Here is a 24,714-nt window from a genome sequence, read left to right as displayed (position 1 = left end):
GGCATCTCCCAAGTCCACCAGGCTGTCGTCACAAGTGCTATGGGAAGACATAGTGGCCTCACTAGGCCATGCAGCCCTCAGACCTCTTTGCAAAGGAAATGAGCACCCCTCCTCTGGGTTGGCAGGAAACCTTGTCCCAGCCCTCCTGGGACCCAGCAGTTCCAGCCCCTAAGCCACCCCTTCAAAGAGTCCTTGCACCCGTTTTCCCACAAGTCAGGAGTTCCAGCTCCCATCTTCCTTATTTCTCTAGGACCCAGGCAGTTAGGCCCCAGTCCCAGACTCAGGAGTCCAGACCGCCAGCCAGAGGGGCCGGGGAGCCAGCCGCTACCAGCCGACAAAAGCCAACCGCGCACGTCTCTGCCCAGCTTCACATTCAGTAATGCCGTGTGGACAGCTTGAAATCAGCTGTGCAGGGAACACTATGCCTCGGAAATTGCCAAGTCAACAAATAGGGGCTTTCTTTCTCCCCAGAAAGCCTGTTGTTAAACAGTTACCAGCACACCACTGCTCCAGCCCTCCCTTTGTCCCTGCCCACCAGGCCAGGAGGCCCCAGCCCCCGGCCAGGGAGCTCTGGGAGTCTGGAGCTGTCTTGGGCTGGACCCAGCCCTGAATCCTCCTGGTCTCCACACCAAGTCCTCTGTCCTTGGACTGGAGCGTGGGGTCCAGACTTGTGCCACCTTGAAACTGAGAGCCCCAAGTTAAGGGCCACACACGCTAAGGTCTCAGCATGGGAATCAGCACACACCCCAAAGTCACACTTCCGATATTCACATTCAAGTTCTGTGGGTGTGAGCCCAAGCAAGTTAGGGGTCCCCCCTCAGCCTCAGCTCCCTCATTTGTAAAATAAGGATAATAGCAGTTCCTGCTTCGTTAGGATGTCATGAAAGTAAACTAGTTGTGCCCATAAAAAGAGCTTACTTAGCAGAGTGCTTAATATGTTACATTTGTCCTTGTTGTCATTCTCAGTAATGTCCTATCCCACAGGGCAGTTGTGGGGGGAAAGGAGCTGACATCTGCGCTCAGCGTGGGATCTGCACCCAGCAGGTGCTCAATTATTGGGGCCCATGGTTTCTGATGGCAGCGAGACGGATCGGGGCCTCAGAGCTGGGTGGAGGCGACTTTCCTTTAGCCCCACCGGGCCATTCCGGTCACCAGGGGGCGCCCCAGTCCCGCCCGCGGCACCGCCCCCTCACCTGCGCCGGCCTGCACCTGGCGCCGCCTCCGGAAGAGGGGAGCGGGGACCGCGGGGACTTTGGAGGGAGCCCGGCGTCGGCGGGTGAGAGCCTGGGGGGCTCCGAGGACAGGGGCCGTTGGAGCTTCGGACAGGACAGGGTCGGGGCGAGCAGGCGCCGGGGGGTGGGGGTGGTCAGGTCTGACGGCTGGGTCGGGCAAGCGGGGGGGAGGGGGGCGCGGGCCCGAAGGTAGGTGGTCGCTGCGCTTCGGGCCGGGGGATCGAGGAGCTGGGGGCCCAGACGCCTGCGTCGAGGTGCTAAACAGCAGCTCGGTGCGAGGAGGTGCGAGGAGGTGGGAGGAGGAGGGACGCACCCGGGTCTCCAGAGCGGGGTCGGGCCCACAGGGGCCACGTCAGGGAGACTCCGGGTCCACGCTGGTCTGGGACAACCGCGACAACTAGGTCCTGCGGATAGGGCTGGGCTTGGACACCTGGGGAGGAAGGGGCAGGTGTGCGTGTGTGCGTGTGTGTGTGTGTGTGTGTGTGTGTGTGTGTGTAAGGGCTGGGGAGACCTCCAGAGGGCTGGAGGTGGGGACGGTGCCGGCGGAGTCTGGTGTGTCTCCTTCTGAGCCCCTGAACGGCAGGGCCCTAAGCAGCCCTAGGAGAGCGCCGCCAGGCTCCCGTCCCCAGGGGCGGGCCGGGAAGTAAACAGAAACCTGGAGTGGCCGGCAGTCTGCTGGCACAACCTGTTACCTGGCCCTGCTCTGGGGCTGCCCCGGGGCCCCTGGGAAACTGGGGCCAACACTCCAGAATGGGAGGACTGGGTCTGGGCATCTGAGTTCCAAGGCGTGGGGACCAAAACACCTGGATCTTGAGTATATAGGAAAACAAGGCCCAGGATACCTGGGAGGACAGGGGGCTGGGGACCTGGGCTTCTAGAAGAGGAGGGGTCAGCACACTTAAATTCCCAAGGCCTGTATTCTTGGGAGGGGAAGAGGCTGAGCTCATCTCGAGTCCCGAGTCTCTGAGAACTTGGTTTCTAGGAAGAGTGTCTCTGCTGGTGAGGGGCTGGGAACCCCAACAGCTAAGGTGGGGGGGTGGGGAGTGGGGGGCACTGTCAGTGGTGGGGGGGCCTGTGGTCCTGGAGCACTGGTGCAGTTACCTGGGGGCAGAGGATGTCTGCCAACGCAGCTCATTTCCTTGTGCTCCCTGCCTCAGTTTACCCTGGGGACATTAACGGAGCTGGGTGGCCAAGACACAGATCATTAACCCTTCATGGCCCAGGGAGTCCCTGGCTGCAGGACTGAGAGGGCCTGACCTTGACCAGCAGGGGGCAAGTCCCAACGGGCTGCAGAATAGAGTGTGCAGCAGCTGCCTGTCCCCACTGACCCGCCTGTGCCCACAGATGCTGCAGGTGCCATGAGCTCCCCACAAGGACCAAGCTTCCTGTCAGGGCTGCTCTCTGGAGGTGCTTCCCCCAGTGGCAACGAGGGCTTCTTCCCCTTTGTGCTGGAAAGGCGGGACTCATTCCTGGGAGGGGGCCCGGGCCCCGAGGAGCCTGAGGACCTGGCCCTACAGCTGCAGCAGAAGGAGAAGGACCTGCTGTTGGCCGCGGAGCTTGGCAAGATGCTTCTGGAGCGCAATGAGGAGCTACAGCGGCAGCTGGAGACGCTGAGCGCCCAGCACTCTGAGCGTGAGGAAGTGAGCTGGCGGCAGGGGGCAGAGGGGGGTGTCGTGGTGGGGAACAGGATGAGCAGATGGAGGACAGGTAGGAGGGTCCAGGTGGGTGGGCAGGCAGGAGACAGGTGGGCAGGGGGAGGAGAGCCAGGCACCGGGATGCCTCTGGAACCACAGTTCAGGACTGGGTCCAGTCTTCCGGGCGCTATTCTCCAGTGCTTAAGAACATGGGCTCTGAGGACAAGTCCCGATCTGGGTTCAGACCTCTGCCTGGTTGTGTGACCCTGGGACAGCCACTGGCCTTCTCTGAGTCTTGGGTCTGGCTCCTCAGCAGGCTGGCACATCCCCAGTGCGCAGTTACTGGGCACCCCCTCCCTGCCTGGCCCTGGGCAAAGCCTTTTCCGTGCATTGTCTCGGTCAATTCTCACCTAATCCTGTGAGGGAGAAGAAGTCCCCCCTCTGCCCAGGCTGTCCTCAGCCACACAGTCATTCTGAGGGTCATATCTGGCCCCCTAAACACCCCGGACACCACTGACTCCAGCATCCATGTAGCCCCAACCGCTGCCCCGAGATGGACCTGGGGAGCTTATGACCTTCACCTCCTCCCCGGGCCACCTCATGGGCATCTCAGCATAAGGGGCGCTCTTGACTGTCTGACCCCATGACCTGTGGTCCTCATCCTGGCTTCCCATCTCAGGACCAGTCCCCAAGCTTCTCATGACCTCTCTTCTCCCACACGTGCAAGCCCTGTGGATTTTGCCTCTAAACTAGATTCCGAATCTGCCTGCTTCCCATGGTCTCTGCAGCCTCCACGCTGGCCACAGCCAGCATCACCTCTGCCTCATCCCGGCAGCCGCCTCCTCACTCATCCCCAGCTTCCGCTCCCGCCCCCTGGAGCCCATTCTCCAGCCTCCATTCTGGGGCAGCCAGAGGGATGTTCAAAGATGGCAAATCAGATCATTTCAGTCCTTGCGTAAAATCCCCCAGCAGCTCCCCATCACACTTAGAATAACACGGGAGGCTCTTCACCAGGGCCTGAAAGTCCCCGCACGAGGGCCTTGGCCAGCCTCGCTGCCATCCTCCCCTAGGACCGACCTCTTTTCAGTTCCTTGAGAAACCCACGTGTGTTCCCTCAGGACCTTTGCACTTGCCATTCCTTGGTGTAGCCTCTTCCTTCCTACACTTTAGATGTGAGTTCAAACATCACTTGTTCTTTAGAGGACCCCTGCCGACCTACCCCACTCTTCTTCATCAGGGTTTCTTTACAGCCCTTACATTCCCTCTGAAATGACCAAGTCCAAGCATGTGTCTGTTTGCCTCTCACTCTCTAGACTCTAGGGGCTGGAGGCAGGGAACTTGGTGGTCTCGTGGACTGCAGATAGCCAGACCCCACGATGGGAGGAGCTCAGGAAGTACTGGACAGATGGCTGGGTGGCTGGAACCTGGAGATATTAAGGGACTTGTCTCATCACAAAGCAGCAGCAGAGCAGGGCACCACCCAGGACAGTTGGACCCTGAACCTGGGGATTTAATCCTAGAGCTGCGTTGTCCCCACGATATTTGGTTAAGAGTTTGGCCACCTGGGTTGGAATCCCTGCCTCACTGATTTACTGTGTGTCCTTGGGCAAGGCATTTAACCTCTCTGAGCCCCAGGTTCCTCATATATAAAATAAGTACATTAACAATTCTAAGTGTGGTTGATTAAATGAAATGGTACCAGGAAAGCCTAGCGCGGGGCCTGGCAGGAGTGCCTGCTAATAACTGGAGTGGTAATACAGTTAGCACCGCCTTCCTGCTCTGAGAGTTTATAGAGAGTGGGGGCCTCTGGCCCCCGACTTGCCTGCCTCCCCAGGTCGGGCACCTGGGTGTGTCAAGAGCGTCCCCCTGCTGGTTGGACAGGTTTTGGGGAGGGCACGCAGAGGCGCGGGGCCCAGGCAGGGCTGGCCAGGGTTAATTAGAGGGAGCTGGCCAAGAGGAGCTGGGGGAGAGGGGCTGAGCACAGGCTGAAACTTCAGAGCCCCTGGAACATTGGTTGGCGAGGCCATGGGCCGGGGCTTAAATTCTGCCAGACTCAGGCGCCAAAAACGGCGCCTGCAACCTCGGGTCCAGAAGCCCAAGCAGCAGCCAGAGGTGAGTGGGCATCAGGGAGCCCCACTCTCCTCCAGTCCCAGGTCAGCTCCTCCTGCCTGACCTGGAAACCTCTCCACTCCTCCTGCAAGGCTCTGGTTTTCACTCTCTGCCTGCTTCTCCCTCTTGCTTCCACACCTGCCTCAGACCTGCCCGGACCCCCTTTGGGTCTGTGTTCGGTCCAGCCTCACTTCCCTCTGTCCCGGCCCCCACAGCGGCTGCAGCAGGAGAACCATGAGCTCCGCCGGGGCCTGGCAGCGCGGGGCGCCGAATGGGAAGCCAGAGCTGTGGAGCTGGAAGGGGACGTGGAGGCCCTGCGGGCCCAGCTGGGAGAGCAGCGCTCCGAGCAGCAGGACAGTGGGCGTGAGCGGGCGCGGGCCCTCAGCGAGCTCAGCGAGCAGAACCTCCGGCTCAGCCAGCAGCTGGCCCAGGTGGGAGAACCGACCCCACATCCCCGACAGGATGAGGGCAGATGCCTGTGTCCCAGTGTAGGGGTGGGTACCCTGGGCTTGGGGTCAAGGCTTAGGGCCAGCCGAGGGCTCCACTGCCTGCCCCCCACAGGCCTCCCAGACGGAGCAGGAGCTTCAGAGGGAACTGGATGGCCTTCGGGGGCAGTGCCAGGCTCAGGTCCTGGCAGGAGCAGAGATGAGGACGCGGCTGGAGAGTCTGCAGGGGGAGGTGAGTGCCAGCTGGGGCTGGGGGCTATCTGGGGTTGGCCCAGCACCGCCCCTCCAGCTCTGAGTCTCTCCCCAGAACCAGATGCTGCAGGGCCGCCGGCAGGACCTGGAGGCCCAGATCCGAGGCCTGCGTGAGGAGGTGGAGAAGGGCCAGGGCAGGCTACAGGCCACCCACGAGGAGCTGCTGCTACTGAGGCGAGAGAAGCGGGAGCACAGCCTGGAGGTGACCGGTGGGGGGCTAGGGGGGTGCATCTGGCCAGGGCATGGGCCACTGCCTCGGGGCTTCCTGGGAGATAAGGCCAGAGGTGGATCGATCACGGGGAGCCCCAGAAGTTGGGCCAAGAGAGCTTGGGCATTAGCCCAAGGGCAAGTGGGAGCCTTGGAAGGAGATAGAGCCAGGTCTATCCTGGTCTGCCTTTAGAAGGCATCAGAGCCTGGCAATTGGGAGGCCAGGGGGGACGCTGAGGCCAGAGATAGCGGGAACTTGGACCAGGTCTGGGGCAGTGGACATGGACAAAAGCAAACGACAAGAGGCAGCATGGCCTGATGTGTGAGATCTCAGGAGCTTGCACTTTGTGGTCGAAGACCGCGGGCTCTTGTCCCAACACCCCTTCTTACTATTGTGGGACGCCCGGCCTCAGTTTCCTTGTCTGGGAGATGGGATGGGAATGATAAAGAGCCGTGGTGAGGGTGAGGCACTCAGCACAGCGCGAGCTTCAAAGGATCAATAAACGCGGCATGACGGCATTTAGGCATTTACGGCATTAACGCGTGAGCTGGCCAACCGGTCGGGGAAGTGGGCGGGGCTCCGCCAGGTGACTTGATGGGGTGGGGCCGGAGGGAGGGTGATGGGAAACTTTAAAGCCAGTGCACCTGTCCGCACCCTGCTTTATAGACAAGGAAACTGGTATCTGCCGGGGGGAACTGCGCGGCCCAAGGCCGCCCAGCGATCTGGGGGTGGGAGCAGGATCCCTGGGGTGCTCCGACGCGCAGGACTGCGTGGCTCTGGGTGGCGCGCCCGCGCCCCCTGTAGGCCGGTAGCGGGATGAGGGCGCCGGGCGCACCTGGCTGACTCCCCACGCTTGTCCTTCTGTCTGTCCCTCCGCAGCTGGAACGCGCGCGCTCCGAGGCCGGCGAGGCATTGAGCGCTCTGCGAAGGCTGCAGAGGCGCGTCTCGGAGCTGGAGGAGGAGTCGCGCCTTCAGGACGCCGACGTGTCGGTAGCCTCACTGCAGTCAGAGCTTGCTCATAGCCTCGACGGCGACCAAGACCAGAAAGCAGATGGACGCAGAGATGCCCCGGTGAGCTCGCGGCCCCTAGCCCCCACGTACCACGCAGATTCCGCCCCTCCTCCTTTTCCCAGGAGGTCCGACACCTCACTGACCGATTCCTTTCGCGAACAGAACACTCTGTCCCCTGAGATCCAAGAGTTGTTCAGCCACCAGCCTTCACCCCAAGAGGAGAGCCTGGAGCCTCCCAAGAAGCGAGCATCCCTGAGGCCAGGGGAGATACTAGAGGAGAAGGAGGCCGAAGTGGCCCGGCTGCAGGATGAGGTGTGGGGGTGGGAGCATGGCGCTGGATGTAGAGCCCCTCCCAAAGCCAGTTTCTCTTGTCCATCTACACCTCTGAGTTTTTGCCCACTAATTCCCCCTCTACCTGGATCTGTTTTCATCCCAACAAACTTGTAGTCATGCTTCAAGAGCCAGTCTGTATGCCACCTCTTCCAGGAAGACTTCCTGGACCGCACTCCCCTCTTAGTCCCACCTCCCAGTGCTTCTCCCAGCATCCTTTCTGCAGGCTTATACCATCCAACCGGCCCTGCCCCCACCCCATCCTGCACCAGCCTGGGGACTCGAAGATTCATCTCCAGCACAGGCCGCAGCTGCCCCGAGTGTTTGTGGAGCAGGCAGGGGAGGGCCTAACGACCTGAAGCCCTGGCTGCTGGTAGATCCAGGAGCCTCCCTGCCCCTCTTCACCTTCCCCTGCCCACAGATCACGCTGCAGCGGGCAGAGTTACAGTCCCTGCGGGAGGAGCTGCAAAGGCAGAAGGAGCTGCGGACGCAGGAGGACCCCGAGGAGGCCCTTAGCGGCGCCCTCTCGGATCGGGATGAAGCTGTGAACAAGTGAGCCTCTGCCACCATCCACCACAGCCCCAGTGGGACTGCAGCCCCTGGGCCTTCGATTCCCCCACACGTGATAGTTAACTCCACACCCACCAGGAGCCCTCCAACCTTGCTTTTGGTGTTAGCGGCACCACTCCCGTCCGGGTCCAGCAGCGTCCCGTCACCTCTGCTCGCTGAGGCCCGAGCGCCCTCGGACCCACTCTCTGCCCCTCTTGCCTGCAGGGCACTGGAACTGTCCCTGGAGCTCAGCCGCGTCTCTCTGGAGCGGGACTCGCTCTCACGGGAGCTGCTTCGCACTATTCGCCAGAAGGTGGCGCTGACGCAAGAGCTGGAGGCCTGGCAGGTGAGGGGCGGGGCGGGGCGGGGCCTGGGAAGGGGGCGGGGCCAGCACGCTAACCCGCTCCTCCCGCCGGCTGCCGGGCCCGCAGGACGACATGCAGGTGGTGATCGGCCAACAGCTGCGCTCACAACGCCAGAAGGAGCTGAGTGCGGCCGGATCAGCCCCGCGTCGCGCTGCACCGCGCTTCTCCCTGCGCCTGGGCCCTGGGCCCGCTGGCGGCTTCCTGAGCAATCTCTTCCGAAGGACCTGAAGGCCGAGGGATGGGGGCCGCCTGTGCCCTCTGGCTCACTTTCCTCTTCTGGCCAATGTAGCACCAGGGTCCTGATTGTCTTCCATGGGGGGCTGGTGCCCTCCCCACCCCTGGAAGCTGAGCAAAGGCTCAATGGGAACAGGGGCCAGCTTTGGGGGCCAGGGGCCCCAGGTGGGTGGCGGGGCAGGTGAGGCAGAGCTGAGTTTTGAATCTATATAGGTCTATATTTTCTAAGCACCCTGGGCCTGGCATGCTCCAGGGCAGAGATGGGGGGTGGGTATTTATGTATCAAGATCAGAGTAATATATAAAAATCATTACACCGACTTGGTCTCCATTCTTGGGAAGAACATGAACGGAAAAATAGCCTGAAAATTTGTTTATTAAAAAAAAAAAGAAATAAAAAAGCATTCCAAATCCCTGGGATGGAAGAGGTGTTGCCAGAGGTCAGAAGGACAGGGAGAAGGCACGGTAGCCCAGATTGGTGAAGACATCTACCCGGCAGCTGTTACCTGCGGCTGTCAGGACCTGGAGGCAAGAGGGGGTGACTGGCCTGTTCACACATGTGGCCCCCAGGATCCCCGCAGCCCGTTGCAGAACCCACCTTGCACTCAGGTGCTGCCGGCTGCTGGTTGAGACTGAGGCTAAGCAGCCCTGGGGAGGAGCCAGGCACCTGGGCCTTGAGCTCCCCACTCAGCTGCCACTGGTTGACACAGCGGCCCTGGCCAGCGGACAGAATCTGTGGAGGGCAGGGAGGGGAGTTGAGGGTCAGGACTGGAGAGGGGAACCGGGCAAAGGTGGTACAAGCAAGACAGAGGGCCTCACCAGGTCCTGGTAGAAGGTGACGTGTTTCTGTGGCGCCCGCATGGGGAAAATGGTGGTGGGTGTGGAGGATCGGAGGTGCCAGAGGGTGAGTGCTGGGCCGCCTCCACAGACCTGGGCAGAAAGGTGGGGGTCCCCAGCCACTGTGAGCACAGGCCCTCAGCTGGCAGGGCCCGGAGCAGTCACCCCATTCTGCACCTCGCCCTGCTCACCATCCAGTCCGAGTCAGTTGCTAAACATCCGATCCAACGCCCATTGTGGGGTCTTGAGCACTCCTAGGGGGAAGGAGGGGAAGAGAGGAGATGAAGACACAGGGGATGCCCAGGGAGGGGGATGGGAGGATAGGGCATGGAGTGTGCCCTCACCTCATGCTTATACACCTCGATGGTCTGGACTTCCTTGGCTGTCCGGAGGTCTGTGGGGGAAGAACCATGAGAAGCGCCCTGCTGGCCGCAGTCTCCCTCACCACTGTCTCTCCCTCCAACCGGACACTAACTTACCCCAAAGTCGCACAGCTCCGTCCTCCCCACCCGACAGCACCTCGGGGCTCCGCTCCCTCAATGCCAGGCAGTGGATATAGTCTGTGTGGCCCCGGAGGGCCCGCTGCAGAAGGAGGGCCAGTGTCACAGAGAAGATCCAGGAAGAATGCCCCTACTCCCATCCAGCCCTGACCACCCCAGCTCCATGGCCTGCTCACTGTGAAGGCCCCAGTCTCGAGGTCCATCGTATGCAACTGACAGTCTCCCCCTGCCAGGATGAGAGAATTCTCCTACAGAAGAAGGCAGGGTGGAATCGCAAGTCAACGTCGAATCAGGACAGGGAGAGGGGAAAGGCTTTGAAGTTTGGACCAAGAACAGGGCAGAGTAGAGCCCCAGTCACAAAGGGCTCAGACCTTAGGGACGAGAAGCAAAGCATTGATCTCAGGCACTTCTAGGCTGGTCCTGGGAGAGAGAAAGCGAGGTCAGCTCTGGTGAGGCAGTACCTTCACCCCCAAGTACCTTCTGCCCACACAGCCCTAGCTCACCTGTATGGGGGCTGACGCCGCCACAGCTCCTTACAGCCCTTCATGGAGGGAAACACTGGATGATGTCAGAGGCTCTCTGGGACCAGGCACCCCAGCCCATCCCCCAGCTCCACACTCCTTACCTTCTTGAGGATCTCTGCCCAAAGCCAGGCCTTCACCTCCCCATCCCCAGCACTGAGCAGATGTCGATCAGTGGAGACCATGCTGTAGACGGGCCCATCATGGGCTAGATGGAAGTGCAGAACTTGAGTGACCCTGTCCTGTCCCCCTCCCCTACCCGGGGTTCTATAAGCCAGACTGAATGGCTGCACGCACCTTGGAATGTGACCACAGGATTCTTACTTTCTTCTTTGGCCTCAGAGCTCAAAGCAGCAGACAAGCTGAAGGGAGAGGGGAGGGCAGCCTGAGAGTCAGAAGCAGGGGACGTCAGTCCCAGGGGGTACAAGTGCTAGAGCTACCCAGTGGTGGGAGCAGGGGTGGGGGTACCTGAAGATGGCTATCTGCCCGTAATTGTTCCCAGCTGCCAGGAACTTCCCGCAGGGTGACACACTCTGGGAGAAAATGGTCATGTGGAGCCGCTGTAGGGCCTGAAACACTTCCATCTGTGGGGAGAGGCTGCATGAAGCTACCTGGGACATGCAGGACCTGAGAGTCAGACTCCTTCCTGCCTCCCCTGCCCAGAACGCGTAGTCATTCTTTGAGGTGGCCCACCAAGGGGGTGCCTGCCCACACTGTCCCAGGGGTTGCTCCAAGCACAGGGTGAGGAAGCGGGCAAGTTGAGGCGTGACGTCTACCAGGACCTTGAGCAAGCACCCAGCCTGGCCTCCAAGGTTCCTCAGGTGTCAAATGGAGCTCATGGGAGACTTTGTCACAGGTGTCCGAGCTCCTGTATCTAGAGCTTCGCATACAGCTGCCTCTTAAAAGCACTTAAAAAGTGGCTCCATTACCCCAATACAGAAAAACATACTGACTTCTAATCCCTACCCTCCAACTTTCCCGTTAGGCTCCTAAGGTCTTGCTGGGTTACCCTCCCTCCTGCCCCTTCCGAGCCGGGCATACACTACAAACCCCAGAAGGCACCGCGCACCACGCCCGCCTCACCTGACCCAGAGGTACGGCGTGTGGCACAGCTCGCTCCATGTCGAGAACTACAAATCCCAGGGTGCTCAGCGCGACGCAACTTCACGAGTCCGGACGTGCCCGCGAGTGGTTCCCTTTCGGGGCGCCGCACGGCTCCAACACCGCCGGCCGGCCCGGCGCGAAGGCAGCTGCCGACTATTACCCAGAGCCTCAGGATCCCAGGTGACTGCCGCGAAGATCGCCAACACGAAGCAGCGCCCACAGCACCCCAGCTACGCCAGATCCCCTCCCCCACCTCACTGAGCCCACCCGCCTTCTAGCCGCGCGTCTTTGGTCTTCCGCGCCTGCGCAGAACCTCGGCGCTGCGCGCGCCTAAAGCCACGCCCCTCGCGCTGGACCACGCCCTCTGAGGCTCCGCCCTGTAGCCCGGATCCCACCCTCTGCCCGCAGGACCCCGAACCCAAATGATCCTGCAGCAGCCCCTGGAACGAGGCTCCCCAGGTCGGGCCCAGCGCGACCCACGGGCCGCCTCGGGCACGCCCCGAGCCCAGGACGTGAGGTGTGTCTAAGGGCACTGGGTGGGCCTGGCCCAGCGGCCCAGGAGCTTTGGCTGGGGGCTCAGGGTTGGTCTGCAAGATGACATAACGGTGGAGTGAGTTGGCAGGGCTTGGGCATAAGCTGAGACTGAGCTGAGAGTTCTGAGGCAGGCTGCTTGCTGGTGGCCTGGGAGATGGGGTGACTTAGGTGAGACGGGTAGTCTGGGGGCTTCCTGGCTTACACTGCAGGCACCGGAGAGCAGATCCTGGGGATGGGGCCAAGAGGGTGGGGTGCACCTGGCTTTCTTTTCTTCCCAGCTCCCCTCTCCGAGGAGCTGTGCCCATGAGCACCAAGCGGCGCCTGGAGGAGGAGCAGTGAGTTTGGGGGCAGGGAGGGACTCCCAACAAGGCCTCTGTCACCTTAGGTCCCTGTCAGACTGCTACCCATGTGAATATCCCAGCCTGCCTGTCTTCCTGTTTCTCCCCAGGGAGCCCTTGCGAAAACAGTTCCTTTCTGAAGAGAACATGGCCACCCACTTCTCTCGACTCAGCCTGCACAATGACCACCCTTACTGCAGCCCCCCCATGGCTTTCCCCCCATCTCTGCCCCCACTCAGGTAGGCACCACCCACCGTCCGGGCCTTCTGGAGGATCACACCCGATCTTTGGAGCCAGTTTCTAGGCCCTGCCTCATCCTGCTATTTTTAGCTTCTAGCCAACCTCTGTTGTTTCCCATCTTGGCTCCTTGGAAGGTGCTGGCAGCCCAAGAGCTCTTGGGGACCTGGACTTGGTGGGAGGTGGCTCTTCCAGGCCAGCCTCAGCCCCATGCTGTTATTTCCTTTTCCAGGAGCCCTTGCTCTGAGCTGCTTCTCTGGCGCTACCCTGGGAACCTGATCCCTGAGGCCCTCCGGCTGCTGAGGCTAGGGGACTCCCCCACCCCCCACTACCCTGCAATGCAAGCTGGGGAGATAATGGATTTCTGAGTTCTGATGGGCAGTATTTCTGCCCACCTTCCTTCTTCTCCACAACAGAGAAGACCAGCATCCCCACTAAGGGACCAGCTGTCCTGAATATTCTCCAGACCAGGCCTCTGGGCCCCAGAACCTACCCTCAACAGAGGAGGACACTGAATCCCACAGAGCCCTGGGGTGGGAGGGGCAGGAGGGACAGGAGCATGGGAAGGGAGGCATTCCCCCCAAAACTGAATAAAGATTGCTGAGCAAATGAAGGCTTCAGTCTGGAACCCTGGGGCCTTTGGGAAGGAAGGTGGGAAGGCTGGGGCGCTGGATGCTTAGGGTTTCTCAAAATCTTCCCTGGAAAAAACGGTCAGGGCCGGGCCAGGTCCTGGCAGGCTGGGCTCAGGCATTGAGAATGTGTGAGTCAGAGCCTCACCCCCGCCCCCGCGGCTGACTCACTCCTCCCTCCAGCTCTGGGAAGTCGGGCTGGGGATCATGCCACTCTCCGAACCATTTAAAGTTAAAGATTCTTTTATTAATAAATTCTCCCTCCCTTCCAAACTCTCTCCCCAAAATAAATATTTCCCCCCCTTTGGGGGTTGGGGGGGACAGTGTCTTAGGGCCAGCCCCCCTAGAGGGCCAGCCCCCTAGTGTTAGCAACAGATCCCTAACCCCCCAGACAGAGACCCCATGGTGGAATTTCAGTACATCTGAGTGGGTGGGGCCTGGTGTTGTCTGGCCCTCACGTCAGCCTGGCCCTTAGGCCATGGGGGCGGAGGGAGGGACCGTTTGTGCAAATGCTGCGGTTCCTTAGTGTCAGCTGTCTGGTGTGAGCCAACGTGGGTCTCCTTTCCTGTCCTGGAGCCAGAGACAGGGCAGTCAGACACCTAGGAAGGCTCCTCTGAAGCCTGGGCCCAGGCCTCGGAGAGCTGATTCACCAGTCCCCCATCCCTCCACACCCTTGTGGTTGGAAGAGTCTGGCTCTGGCTGTGTCTCTGGTGAGGGGGTTGGCTCCAGAATGAATGAATGAATGAATGGATGAATGGATGATGACTGGGTGGGGCCTCCTGCGGGCAAGGTCTCTCACTGTCACTGGATCAGTGCCACACCAGGACAGCCCTCCCCGCCGGTCTCCTCGATGGGGGCTGCAAGATAAGAAGAGGGGTGGTCAGGAGCAAGGGAGATGTTGAGGAATGATGGGGGGTGGCCGGGCAGGCCTGGCTCACTTACTAGTAAACTTCTCTCTCCTGCGGCACCGTCTCCAGACCAAGAAGCCAGAAAGCAGTCCCAGCACGAGGGCTAGGCTCAGAGCACCCCCCAAGATGGGCCACAGCAGTGGGAAGGAGGCTGGAGGGGCTGCAGCGCCTGGGGGCGGGACTCCAAGTTAGACCTCGCCCTTCTCGGTACTAGCTCCGCCCCCTAGATCTGAGCCCCAAGCCTTCCCCGCATCTTGGCCCCTGCCCTGATCCTATCCCTTCCCCACCCCACCTCCCATCCCCCCGTACTGATTAATTCCCCAGATCTTAAGCCCACTGCTCCCCTCTCCGCCCTGGCAACTCTCTCCTACTCTGGGGTCCGCTCGCCCCTGGTCTCTCCCCAGACTCACAGCCCAGGCAGAAGTCGCTGTTCGGTCGTGCCGGGCACGACGCGCAGTCCATGCACTTGTCGAGGTCCGCGCTCCAGGAGCTGCCGCGAGAGCAGGGGGTGGTGCCTGGGGAGGGGGCCGCGGGTCAGAGGCTGGGGCGGGGCACGGCTATTCTGGGGGCTGAGGTCAGGGTCGGCCGGCTCGAATAACGTGAGTCACTCGCGCCCTCCCCCCGCATTCCTCACAGGTGACCGCACGGCCCGACCGGGACTCGGCGGCGTGGGGGAAAGGGGGGGCCTAGTGCGGGACGCTGTGGGGGGGGTGTCAGGTCCCCACAACCCCCCCCCCCCCGCAGCCGGCGGGTGACTCACTCCTGGGCACCGGGCCCGACCCCGGTCCCTCCCCCCGCATAGCTGGGCACTGAAGTCACCGGATGGAAGGGGGCACCCCACATGGTATAGGGGGTACAGACCCCCGTGCTCTCGATCACCCCCCCCCCCGAGACTCTAAGGTCACTGGGGCCAGACAGACCAGGTACTGAACAGGATGGGGGCGTGCCTTCTCACCGAACGAGACATCCCGCCCTCAAACTTTCTCCCTCCACTTCCGAGTCTGGACTTACTAGAACAGAAGTCGCCTCCCCCTATTTGAACAGGGGGGAAACTGAGGCTGGGACTGCGGATGAAGTTCGGAGCGGGATGAACCTCTCCTGGCCAGGGAGCGCGGAGTCTGGAGACCACCTAACCCCGAATCCCCATGTCCGCCTAGTTCCCCCCAGTTCGGCCCCGTTCTCTGGGTCCCCAATGCCGGCTCCCCGATCACCGGCGAGAGACTCCCTGGGCCCCCGCGCCCTGAGTACCTGGCACTCGCTCCCCGGCCGTCGCGCCCAGCAGCGCCAGCCCGAGCCCCAGCACGAGGAGCCGTGGCAGCGCACGCAGCAGTGCGGGAACCATGGTGCGCGTCCGGCGGCCGCGGCCGTCTGAGCCCGCCGCGCGCGGGCCGGGGCGGACAGCGGCGGCCCCGCCTCCGCCCCCGCCTTCCGGGGCGGCTCCCTCGGCTCGGCCCGCCCCGCGGCGTGCTCCTAGACGCCCCGCCCCGCCTGGCCCGCTCTGTTCAGTCATTAGCTCAACAGGCACGAACTCCGTGCGCCAGCGGCTGAGACCCCGCGTGGACGCAGACCTGTCTCTGTCCTGTGGATGCTGAAGGCCGGGAAGTTGGGGGTGGGAATCAGACACGAACAACCCATCTCAAAGATAACTGCAGCTTTCTTAAGGGCCCCGGGGTATAATGATAACGACGTAACATGATGATGATGATGATGATGATGATGATAATAATAATAATGTCTTTAATTTCTATCTTAGGACATAGCTACACAGTAAAATGTGGGTTGTTGTCTCCAATTTTTCCGAGTATGAAACTGAAGCTTGGGAAGGTTAGGTGAGTTCCCAGGGTCACAGCGCTAGTAAGCAGCGGAGTCAAGAGCCAAACTCTGGCTCCATGCCCTGTGCCCTGACCCACTGCGGGCCGGCGTTAGCCAGTTGAGGTCCCAGCGCCCCGACCACATGCCGGCGCAGCGGCCCCAGGCTTGAGCGACCCCACCTGACGAGGTTGGGATTCGCGCGCCGGAGGTCAGGAATGGGGTCTCTGCCCCTCCCCGGGGCGGTGGTCCAGTGACGTCACTGCCTCTTTAAGACCCCCGCCTCCTCCCCGTCCGCACACTCTGCGGCTCCTACGAATGCCTCTGGGTTTCTTCGCAGGTGAGCCTGGGGGAAGTGCCAGTGTTGGAGGGGAAGAGGCGGACTCCTCGAGGAGTGGGGTGCAGGGGGCGTAGCGGCGTGGGTGGGGGTGCGTGTAGAGAACCTGGACTTATCTGGGGGCGGCTATCGGGGCATAGCCCCTGGGCTGGGGTCTGCACCAAAGCCGTAGAACTGATCATGATCTCCTGCAGCCACGGAAGGGTTAAACGCCCCTCCCCCTCTCCCGGGACAAAGGCACCGAAACCCGGGCGCCCCTCCCCCACCTGCGCTGCTCTCTGGGGCAGAGCTCCCCTCCCCCTCACCTACCGGAGCGGACCCTGCAGATACCGCCGCCATTAAGCCCTTCCCTCGGTGCGGCTCCCAGGTTGGGAGCCCACGGACCCTTCTTCCGGCGGGACTCAGAAGGGAAATAGGGATCGAAAGCAGGAGGGGGCGCCCTCGGGCCAAGCCGACCCCGTGGTGTGCGGAAAGAGAAGGGGTCGAGCGCAGGGGTAGGATCTAGGAGGAGAGAGGTGCTGGGTCCCTGGGCCGGCGCTAAGCCGGCCAGAGGCGTGGAGGGCTAACACCGGGGTTGGGATGAGCGCGAGCTGGGGCGCCCCGTCCGATCTCCCCCGAGGTCATGAGCTCCTCCAGGTATGGGCGGGATGCAGATGAGGAGTGCATGGTCTGTCCTCTGGCCACACTGCTGCGGCCGGTGCTAAGCTAAGGTCCGAATCGTGTGCGGGAACTTTAGGTAATGGAGAGCCACAACAGGACCCCGAACAGAACTGACCGCGGAAGCGAGCCACAACACGAAGTGCGATGTGAGGTGGGCAAGTGAGGGGGGCGCGGGCTGCTGCAGAGGAGCCCTTCCGCTGGACACACTCTAAGGGTTTAGGTCCTCTTAGGAGAATTGAGTCCTGAGAGGACGGCATTTTGGGCAAGAAGGCACAAGAAAATGTCCCCTCGGGATGCCTGGGTGGCTCAGGTTGTTAAGCATCTGCCTTTGGCTCAGGTCGTGATCCCAGAGTCTTGGGATCAAGTCCCACATCTGGCTCCCTGCTCAGTGGGGAGCCTGCTTCTCCCTCTCCTCCCCGATCGTGCTCTCTCTCTCTCTCTCTCTCTCTCAAATAAATAAAATCTGAAAGAAAGAAAGAAAGAAAGAAAGAAAGAAAAAATGTCCCCAACCTTGGAGGTATGCTCAGTGTGACCCTGAGGGAGGGCAAAAGACCAAGACCCAGGGGGGCAGCGGGTAGCCATGGGGAAGAAGAGCTTTTGGGTAAGAGGGTGGTCTTTTTCCTTCTTCATTTCTCCTGCCCTTCTGGAGTTTGACGGCGCCTGGGCTGGGCCAAGTAGGGCCAGGCAAGGCCAGGGATGAGGGATCACCTGAGACACAAATGTCACTGCCTGCCTGCGGGTATGGAGCCAGGTTGGGGTGAGGGGTTTGGACACTGCTATTGGATGGTGGGAGGAAGCTTGGATTTCTAAGCTTGATGTTGAAACTGACAGGTTTAGAGCCTGAAACTCATGGCTAGAGCCAACCCACCCTCTCTGTGCCCCAAGGAGGACATCTGGAAATTGCCCTCTGTTGTTTCTTCCTGTTTTTGCTACTTTGCTGTCTGATACAATGTATGCAAAGTGGCTGGGGCCGTGGACTAGCATTGGTATAGGCTTTATGTCTCATCTGCACTCAAAGCAGCCAGGACTGGGTTGCTTACTCACTCTTAAGTCATGACAATCACATAACCAAGGAAAAAAATTACATGCTAAAACATCAAGTGTTCGTTTTGCCCACGAGAAAGTGAGGCTCAGGGAGAGTGCCCTGCCCATGGTGTACTGAGTCCCTGGGTTTATACTCTTGGTGCCCTGTGTGGGGGCCACAGTCTGTGGCACCAGAGTTAGCGCTCATCGGGAACAAAGGGGTCTGGACCAGCCTGTCTTAACATTAGTCTGCTTCTGTCCCTCCAGTGCAGCTCCTCTCAACCTCAACTTTGCCATGGCTTCTGCTGGTCTGCAAATCCTGGGCGTCATCCTGACACTGCTTGGCTGGGTGAATGCTCTGGTGTCCTGTGCCCTGCCCCTATGGAAGGTGACCGCCTTCATCGGCAACAGCATCGTGGTGGCCCAGGTGGTGTGGGAGGGGCTGTGGATGTCCTGCGTGGTGCAGAGCACGGGCCAGATGCAGTGCAAGGTGTATGACTCCCTGCTGGCACTGCCCCAGGACCTGCAGGCTGCCCGCGCCCTCTGCGTCGTCGCCCTCCTAGTGGCCCTGCTCGGGCTGCTGGTCTACCTTGCGGGAGCCAAGTGTACCACCTGTGTGGAGGACAAGGACTCCAAAGCCCGTCTGGTGCTAGTCTCTGGGATCATCTTTGTCATCTCAGGGGTCCTGATCCTGATCCCCATCTGCTGGACGGCTCACGCCATCATCCGGGACTTCTACAACCCCCTGGTGTCAGACGCCCAAAAGCGGGAGCTGGGAGCCTCCCTCTACTTGGGCTGGGCAGCCTCTGGCCTTTTGTTGCTGGGCGGGGGGCTGCTGTGCTGCACCTGCCCCTCTGGGGGCTCCCGGGGCTCGAGCCATTATATGGCCCGATACTCGGCGTCGGCCGCACATGCCACCCCTCAGGGTGCCCCTGAGTACCCCACTAAGAATTATGTCTAATTCTTGTAAGGGAGTGGAGACTCCCTCGACCGTGGAGCCTAACCCCCTGAACTGGAGACATCAAGATGGTGATCCAGACAGCTTGGGGGTTTTTATCTTTTTTGCTTTTGGTGGGAGGGGTATTTTCAAAATTCATTTGATAACCTAACCAAGGAACCCAAGTCTTTCCTGGGCTGTGCTGTTGATCTTTCTCACCTTTGGATGAAGAAGCCAAGGAGGTGATGCTTCATGGTTTCTGGATCTTTCTCCACGCTGGACATCCCTATCTTGGAGGCCAACTTGGAGCTGTGGGCCAACATAAAGGCTGCCTGCTGTTTCAGCCTGTCCCTGAGTCCCGCCCTACTAGTCAGGCCTCTGGAACCCTGGGGGCTCTTGAGCCTCACGTGGCCTTTAGAAGAGCAGATGATAAGTCACCAAAGAACTGCCCGCCTCCAAGTCTTCTGACCTCTGGCTCCTCTAACTGGAGCCCCATCCCAGCTGTGCTGTAGACCCCCCCTCCCCCGCATCCTCTCACCTTCAGCCCCTGCACACTTCTGCCATGCCTTCCCCACACACTCACCAGTTTTTGCTAAATAAAGCGTGTCTTACTTTGTTGCTTGCTTTGGGTGTTGCTGGGGGACTGGTGGGTGCTAGCCTGGCAGGGGGAAGAGGGGAGCACAAGGGGCTCACCTTCCTTATCCTTGTACCTCACATGGCAAGTGAGTGTCCTGGAGCAGGCCTTGGACGGACAGCCCCAGAGAAGGCCACCTGGTCTTCCCTGCCCAAGCACAGATCAGAAGAGCCAAGGTACAAACTCTGTTTATTCCTAGCTAGCAGGTGTGCACAGAGGGCGGGGTGATTGGCTGGACCCCTGGATGCTGGTGGTGGCCAGGCTGGAGAGGACCCACCCCAGGCAAGGGTCCCCTCCTTATTTTGGAGCCAAGGACATGCTGCTGTTTGGGTGAAGCCCAGGTTCCTGGGGAAGGGGTGGCCCCAGAGGAAGAGGATGGACTGCAGAAGAGGATGGACTCCAGGGGAGGCAGGGGCAGGCCAGCACACCCCATCAGCTCCGGCTTTTCCTGGGTGGAGGTAGGGAAAGGACTTGTGGGGACCCCATTTAAGAGGGTTTGGACTCAGCCACGGCTGCTGATATCCAGCTCTGTAGCCAGGCCTGATTGGAGCTTCTGGGAAATGGGTTTCGCCCTGGGGGAGGGGTTGGCAGTAGGGGACAACAATCAGAGCAGGGCATCCGGCTCCAAGCTGCAGGCTTCCAGGGACAATTTCCACCTCATACATAGTCCCTCTTGTCCAGCCCAGATGCACCTGAGCGGGAGGGGATGGAGTAACCCAGCCTCGGTCCTCGGGGCCGCTCGATCTGGGGTGGAGGACACGTGCAGCAGAGGAGGCCCCCTCCCAGCATGAGCAGAGCGGCAGCGGCCCAGCCCAGGTAGAGGGAGGCCCCTAGCTCCCGCTTGAGGGCCTCGGCCACCAGCGGGTTGTAGAAGTCCTGGATGATGGCGTGCGCTGTCCAGCAGACGGGGATGAGCACCAGGATGCCGGAGAGGAGGAGGAGCACCCCCGCGGTGAGCACGATGCGGGCCTTGGCACCTTCGTCCTCCACGCAGGTGGTGCACTGGGCCCCTGTGATGGCCACCAGCAGCCCGAGCAGGGCCAGCAGGAGGGCGACAACGCAGAGGGCGCGGGCAGCCTGCAGGTCCTGGGGCAGTGCCAGCAGGGAGTCATACACCTTGCACTGCATCTGGCCCGTGCTCTGCACCACGCAGGACATCCACAGCCCCTCCCACACCACCTGGGCCACCACGATGCTGTTGCCGATGAAGGCGGTCACCTTCCACAGGGGCAGGGCACAGGACACCAGGGTGCCTAGCCAGCCCAGCACAGCCAGGGTCATGCCCAGGAGCTCAAGGCCAGTGGAAGCCATCTGTCCTCTCAGGTCTTCTTAACCCTAGACGGCCTGGTTGACTACAGGGGTGGGTCCGATGTTGCTGGGTGGGGGTCTCGGTGCCCAGCACGAGGGGAAGTCAGTGTCCTCGGCCAGGACCGTCCTCACATCTGTGGGCCTCTTGCAAAGCACCTCTCTTTGAGCCCCTCACAGGTATGTCTCTGACCCCGACACACACAAATCAATCTCACAGCCCTGCTCAAAGGCGTCCTCTCGAGGGTTCCGTTGCCTATCAGATGCCCAGTGGCTGCCGCTCCCGCCACGCTGCAGTCACGTCCTGGCCGCTGCCCCTCTGACCTGGCTTGCAAAGCCCCTCCTGACCCACCTTCAGGCTGAGAAGAGCCTTCCCCGCCAGCAGGCGCAGGCAGTGCACTGTCTGTGGGTGCCACCTGGGGACTCAGCCCGCTCCCAGATGCAGGCGGGGTTTTGAGGCGGAGGCAGGGGAGGGGCAGCGAAGCCGAGACTGGGGAAGCCAGAGCTACAGGGAGAAGGCGGGGCGGGGAGTGGGATGGGGAACCTGGGAGGGGGTACCGCGACCAGAACGGGAAAGGAAAGAAACTCCGTGCCTGTGGGAATGAAGGGACAAAGGAAGGGAGACAGAGGACCAGCTGGGGAGCAAGGAAGGGGGGGAGGATGGAGCTCTGGTAGGCTCGGCAAAGAGAAGTATAGGTTCCGCTGCCCCCCTGAGCCACCGCCTCCTCCCCCAGCAACTCCTCCCTGTAGCCTTTTCATTTCATGGGCAAACACACCCAGATTACCCACTATCGCACACCCCCAACCCTGCTCATGTCCCCCTGCCCGCCCCAGGAACCCGATCTGTCTCCAGTCTCAGCCCGGTGGCCCTGGCTGCTCTCAAGGGAGGGGCTCCGCCCGCACCGTTCCCTGGGCGACAGGTGCCTGGCGCCCAGCTCAGGTGGCATCACCCAGGCAACGGCCTAGAAAATCCCCCCCCACACTTCTTCCTCAGCTCAGGTGTGCCCTTCCCACCCCCATACTGAAACTGAGGGCCAAGCTGAGCTGCCGAAGGTCTCTAGCGGCCAAGGGATAAAGAGGCTGTTGTGGAAGTAGGGGAGGGGCAGGCAGGGGTCTGCGAGTGAAGGGGGAAGAGTAGCAGACAGAAGCCCTGGATGGGGGTGAAGCCACAGGACCCAAGGCTTTTCCTGAGGAGTAAGTGATCACTCTGGAGGAGACCCCATGGAGGAGGCCAAGGGCATGAAGCCCGGGTGAACCCTGCCTCACAGTCCTCAGGAAACACCCTCCTGCTCCTGAAGACTTCCTTGGAGCCTGTGACTCCCCCTTGTGGGAGGCAACCTGGGACTCACAGACTGTAATTCAAATTCTGCCACCAACTAGGGACAGATCATGGAAGGTCAAGGTCCTTAACCTCCTTAAGTCAAAGACCCCTGTGAGAAATCTTATGGGACCCACAAACATGGGGCCCTCATTTGGGGGGTCATGAACTCCCTCAAGCCCCTTCCTGGGTACTAGGAACTAAGGGAAAAGGAAAGGGGGATGTGGGACGTTGATGAAAATTTCTTCCTTTCATACTTTAATGGGTGGCTGGCGGACCCTCTAAGGCAGAGCTGGGCCCCCATCTGGAAGAGCCTCTCATTTCCACACCTCCTCCTGAGGAGGGCCCCAGGCCTGTCTGCCCTGAGGAGACACCCCTTGACAGCCTGGGAGCTAACGGGGGGTGGGGGGGCCTGGGAGCCGCCCCACCCCCACCCCCCTGCACGCACGGTCACTCACTGTACCCACCGCTCCAGGCCGCTGGGAGTGGTGAGCACTGGGGGCCTCTTCAACCCGTTCAGTGGGGCTTAGACTATAAAGGATTTTAACTTCAAGTGGGGGCACTGCTTCTGGGAATGGGTTTTAGCACTTTGGGGAAGACAGGTTTATACTTTCATCAGATTTGCAAAAGGGTCAGTGACCAAAACAAAGCTTGACAGAACTGCTCCCCCTAAAATGGAGACTGAGGCCAGCACCCACGAGTGGGTCTGTAGGGTAGACTGCAGTGGCCTGGTGGACATGGTAGGGAGTGGAAAGGGGCCAGAGCCGGCAGTGGCTGGGCCTGCTGGCTCTGATGGGCCTGGGGAATCTCAGGGCAGTTTGTCCAGCTCATCCAGCCCCTGGGGCCCTGGATTTCATTGTGGGGAGGGGCGGCTGAGGAGAACGGCAAATAGAGGCTTGGCCTCGGGGCCTGGAGAAATCCGGACACACAGGTTGAAGCAGTTGTCAGGAGGCAGCAGCAAGCCCAGGTCTGCGAGGGGCCCAGCAACAGTCCCACAGGGCCTGCCATCCTGGGCAGCCCAGCCAGGGGTCTTCTCTCTCTCTAGGGTCAGAGAAAGCCTTGGGCTTAAGGAACCCAACCCATCCTGATTTGCCCCGATAGCTGGTCAGCCTGCAGTCAAGGACCCTTCAGTTCCACAGGCAGGTCTAAACCCCCAGCGTTGTGATAGGACCCGTGGGACGCCTGCGCGCTCGCTCGCGCGCGCGCACACACACTCGCGCACAGAGTAAGTGTCCTGCCCGGAAGCGGCACCGGGGACCCTCACTGTTTTAGATCCCAATTCCTCTTGGGCTCAACATGTCAACTCTCCATCAGGGAAGACCTGCGCAACGCCAGGGGTGGCCGGCCACGTGGGAGGTGGTGCTCAGAATCTGAAGACACCACCCTTTCACCCCCAGACCAATCCCTACCAGAACCGTCTGGTGTGGGGGCAGCTTCGGCTTCCTCCCACCTGTCTACTCTTTTCCCTCTTGGGAAGAGGGCACCCCCCCCACCCAAGGCCTTCAGGGAGGGTAAACTTGGGACGAGCTGTGGGAGAACAAGGTTGAGAGGTTGTCAGAGGAACCGCCCCCAGGAGGGGTAAGTGGCGGAGGCCGGGTTCCCGCGGCACCCAGGCAGGACAGGCTTCCCACCCTCAGCCCTCCTTAGGCCCTCTCTTGGATCCCCTGGTCCACCTGGACTCAGTGGGATCTGGGAACCAAAGGGTTAAAGTTGGGGCCCAGCAGGGACTGTAAATGGGGCTGGAATGCCATTGATATGGAGAGGTGGGGACTCCTTCGGCGCCGTTACCACCTCAATGGCACTTTAACACGTCCGCTGGAATCCCCACCCCGACCACCTCCGCCCAGGAAGGAGGTGGGGGAGGGAAACCTGCCCCAAGACACTACTGTGGAGGGACACTGAGGCACAGGGGGAGGGGGCGGCGTCGCCCCGCTCACAGCTTCATGGGGTGGCAGAACTGGACCTGATCTTTCTCTGGGAGGGCAGTGGGGTGGGGCCACCCCGGAGGGCGGAAAAAGTTAGGACTGGGCTTAGATGGGGGAAGAGCGGAAGTGGGTATCTCCAATCCCAACATCTACCACGCTTTTAGAGAAAAGTGTGGCCCAAAGACAAAGGAGGGGAACTGAAGATCCGAGAGCCACCATGGTGTCAAGAAGAGTATGGGGTGGGCTTGGGGATGGCACAATACCAAGGGAGCATCAGCCTCGCTTTGGGGAGGTGCCCAAGGCCCCAGACTCTATGGGTAGAAAAGCCAGATCCCCCCGGCCCCTGAACTGCAAGGTGCAGAGGGAACCCTGGGGTCCCATGACAGCTCTCTACCACCATTTTACAGACAAGGAAACAAGCTCAGAGAGCAATGGGAACTTGGCCACAGGTACTTGTGAGAAACAGGGCAAGCCTGAAGGAACCCCAGACCCTGATTTCAAGGCCCAGAGCCCAGAGCTGGAGGGTGAGCTGGGGCTCCTGGTGCCTCTTTCCCCAAAGGCAGCCCAGTAGCCCCTCCCCCACAGACCACCCCACCCACATCCTGCTCCATTCCTCCCCAGCCAGCCTTCCCTCCTTCCCCTGACTCCTCCAGGCCCCCTGCACCCCACACCGGGAAGCCTCTGCATCTGGATCTGAGCACACCAGGAGCCCCCCAGCCCCTCTGCTGCACCTTCACAGTCTGCCCCCCTGCTGTGGCAGCCTAAGGACTCTGGGTCAGACCTTGCTGT

General features: G+C 61.0%; 6 protein-coding genes across 9 annotated transcripts; 3 read left to right on the top strand and 3 right to left on the bottom strand.

The window, feature by feature from the left end:
• The first annotated feature begins 1,210 nt into the window (after positions 1 to 1,210).
• Positions 1,211 to 8,689, top strand: BICDL2 (BICD family like cargo adaptor 2). Of its 2 annotated transcripts, XM_026485568.3 has the most exons (10): positions 1,211 to 1,276; positions 2,577 to 2,872; positions 5,191 to 5,406; positions 5,537 to 5,653; positions 5,729 to 5,875; positions 6,761 to 6,952; positions 7,055 to 7,204; positions 7,644 to 7,774; positions 7,997 to 8,117; positions 8,203 to 8,689. In XM_026485568.3, exons 2-10 carry the CDS (start codon positions 2,591 to 2,593, stop codon positions 8,362 to 8,364), a joined length of 1,518 nt encoding a protein of 505 aa, XP_026341353.2. In that variant the 5' UTR covers positions 1,211 to 1,276; positions 2,577 to 2,590; the 3' UTR covers positions 8,365 to 8,689. The 2 variants fall into 2 exon arrangements, with proteins under 2 accessions (XP_026341353.2, XP_044235114.1); XM_044379179.2 differs by lacking the exons at positions 1,211 to 1,276; positions 2,577 to 2,872 and adding an exon at positions 4,630 to 4,978.
• A 38-nt stretch (positions 8,690 to 8,727) lies between these two features.
• On the bottom strand, positions 8,728 to 11,416 carry THOC6 (THO complex subunit 6). 2 transcript variants are annotated; one of them, XM_026485570.3, is made up of 13 exons: positions 11,311 to 11,416; positions 10,696 to 10,811; positions 10,525 to 10,589; positions 10,332 to 10,435; positions 10,210 to 10,247; positions 10,078 to 10,126; positions 9,883 to 9,954; positions 9,686 to 9,788; positions 9,551 to 9,600; positions 9,398 to 9,460; positions 9,189 to 9,299; positions 8,968 to 9,102; positions 8,728 to 8,891 (listed from the first exon to the last, which is right to left on the bottom strand). In XM_026485570.3, the coding sequence occupies exons 1-13, from the start codon at positions 11,347 to 11,349 to the stop codon at positions 8,811 to 8,813; spliced, it is 1,026 nt and encodes a 341-aa protein (XP_026341355.2). In that variant the 5' UTR covers positions 11,350 to 11,416; the 3' UTR covers positions 8,728 to 8,810. The 2 variants fall into 2 exon arrangements, with proteins under 2 accessions (XP_026341355.2, XP_057171363.1); XM_057315380.1 differs by having other exon boundaries at positions 10,696 to 10,838; positions 11,311 to 11,391.
• HCFC1R1 (host cell factor C1 regulator 1) lies at positions 11,393 to 13,049 on the top strand. 2 transcript variants are annotated; one of them, XM_026485571.4, is made up of 5 exons: positions 11,393 to 11,511; positions 11,740 to 11,848; positions 12,144 to 12,200; positions 12,314 to 12,442; positions 12,673 to 13,049. In XM_026485571.4, exons 2-5 carry the CDS (start codon positions 11,754 to 11,756, stop codon positions 12,806 to 12,808), a joined length of 417 nt encoding a protein of 138 aa, XP_026341356.1. In that variant the 5' UTR covers positions 11,393 to 11,511; positions 11,740 to 11,753; the 3' UTR covers positions 12,809 to 13,049. The 2 variants fall into 2 exon arrangements, with proteins under 2 accessions (XP_026341356.1, XP_026341357.1); XM_026485572.4 differs by lacking the exons at positions 11,393 to 11,511; positions 12,144 to 12,200 and having other exon boundaries at positions 11,643 to 11,848.
• TNFRSF12A (TNF receptor superfamily member 12A) lies at positions 13,043 to 15,356 on the bottom strand. Its single transcript, XM_026485573.4, has 4 exons — positions 15,226 to 15,356; positions 14,388 to 14,492; positions 14,012 to 14,146; positions 13,043 to 13,926 (listed from the first exon to the last, which is right to left on the bottom strand). Exons 1-4 carry the CDS (start codon positions 15,317 to 15,319, stop codon positions 13,871 to 13,873), a joined length of 390 nt encoding a protein of 129 aa, XP_026341358.1. The 5' UTR covers positions 15,320 to 15,356; the 3' UTR covers positions 13,043 to 13,870.
• A 2,745-nt stretch (positions 15,357 to 18,101) lies between these two features.
• CLDN6 (claudin 6) lies at positions 18,102 to 18,767 on the top strand. Its single transcript, XM_026485582.1, has one exon. It carries the CDS (start codon positions 18,102 to 18,104, stop codon positions 18,765 to 18,767), a length of 666 nt encoding a protein of 221 aa, XP_026341367.1.
• Positions 18,768 to 20,034: 1,267 nt separating this feature from the next.
• CLDN9 (claudin 9) lies at positions 20,035 to 20,688 on the bottom strand. The gene has a single exon (XM_026485081.2). The coding sequence runs from the start codon at positions 20,686 to 20,688 to the stop codon at positions 20,035 to 20,037; it is 654 nt and encodes a 217-aa protein (XP_026340866.1).
• Between the last annotated feature and the right edge of the window lie 4,026 nt (positions 20,689 to 24,714).

The sequence above is a fragment of the Ursus arctos genome, unplaced genomic scaffold (assembly GCF_023065955.2).
Source record: "Ursus arctos isolate Adak ecotype North America unplaced genomic scaffold, UrsArc2.0 scaffold_2, whole genome shotgun sequence".
Classification (NCBI taxonomy): domain Eukaryota; kingdom Metazoa; phylum Chordata; class Mammalia; order Carnivora; family Ursidae; genus Ursus; species Ursus arctos.
This window is presented reverse-complemented; position numbering and strand designations above follow the sequence as displayed.

Bases quoted from the DNA above. Each gene is read 5' to 3' on its own strand.
- BICDL2 (XM_026485568.3), top strand. From the start codon at position 2,591: ATGAGCTCCCCACAAGGACCAAGCTTCCTGTCAGGGCTGCTCTCTGGA. The intron at 5,407-5,536 runs GTGGGAGAACCG...TGCCCCCCACAG, and splicing joins TCAGCCAGCAGCTGGCCCAG to GCCTCCCAGACGGAGCAGGA. The intron at 7,775-7,996 runs GTGAGCCTCTGC...TCTTGCCTGCAG, and splicing joins CGGGATGAAGCTGTGAACAA to GGCACTGGAACTGTCCCTGG.
- THOC6 (XM_057315380.1), bottom strand. From the start codon at position 11,349: ATGGAGCGAGCTGTGCCACACGCCGTACCTCTGGGTCAG. The intron at 10,590-10,695 runs GTACCCCCACCC...CTCTCCCTTCAG, and splicing joins GGGCAGATAGCCATCTTCAG to CTTGTCTGCTGCTTTGAGCT. The intron at 9,461-9,550 runs GTGAGGGCACAC...CCTTCCCCCTAG, and splicing joins TCGAGGTGTATAAGCATGAG to GAGTGCTCAAGACCCCACAA.
- HCFC1R1 (XM_026485571.4), top strand. From the start codon at position 11,754: ATGATCCTGCAGCAGCCCCTGGAACGAGGCTCCCCAGGTCGGGCCCAG. The intron at 11,849-12,143 runs GTGTGTCTAAGG...TTTTCTTCCCAG, and splicing joins CCCCGAGCCCAGGACGTGAG to CTCCCCTCTCCGAGGAGCTG. The intron at 12,201-12,313 runs GTGAGTTTGGGG...GTTTCTCCCCAG, and splicing joins CGGCGCCTGGAGGAGGAGCA to GGAGCCCTTGCGAAAACAGT.
- TNFRSF12A (XM_026485573.4), bottom strand. From the start codon at position 15,319: ATGGTTCCCGCACTGCTGCGTGCGCTGCCACGGCTCCTCGTGCTGGGG. The intron at 14,493-15,225 runs GTACTCAGGGCG...CCCCCTCCCCAG, and splicing joins GGCCGGGGAGCGAGTGCCAG to GCACCACCCCCTGCTCTCGC. The intron at 13,927-14,011 runs GTAAGTGAGCCA...CTTATCTTGCAG, and splicing joins CAGGAGAGAGAAGTTTACTA to CCCCCATCGAGGAGACCGGC.
- CLDN6 (XM_026485582.1), top strand. From the start codon at position 18,102: ATGGCTTCTGCTGGTCTGCAAATCCTGGGCGTCATCCTGACACTGCTT.
- CLDN9 (XM_026485081.2), bottom strand. From the start codon at position 20,688: ATGGCTTCCACTGGCCTTGAGCTCCTGGGCATGACCCTGGCTGTGCTG.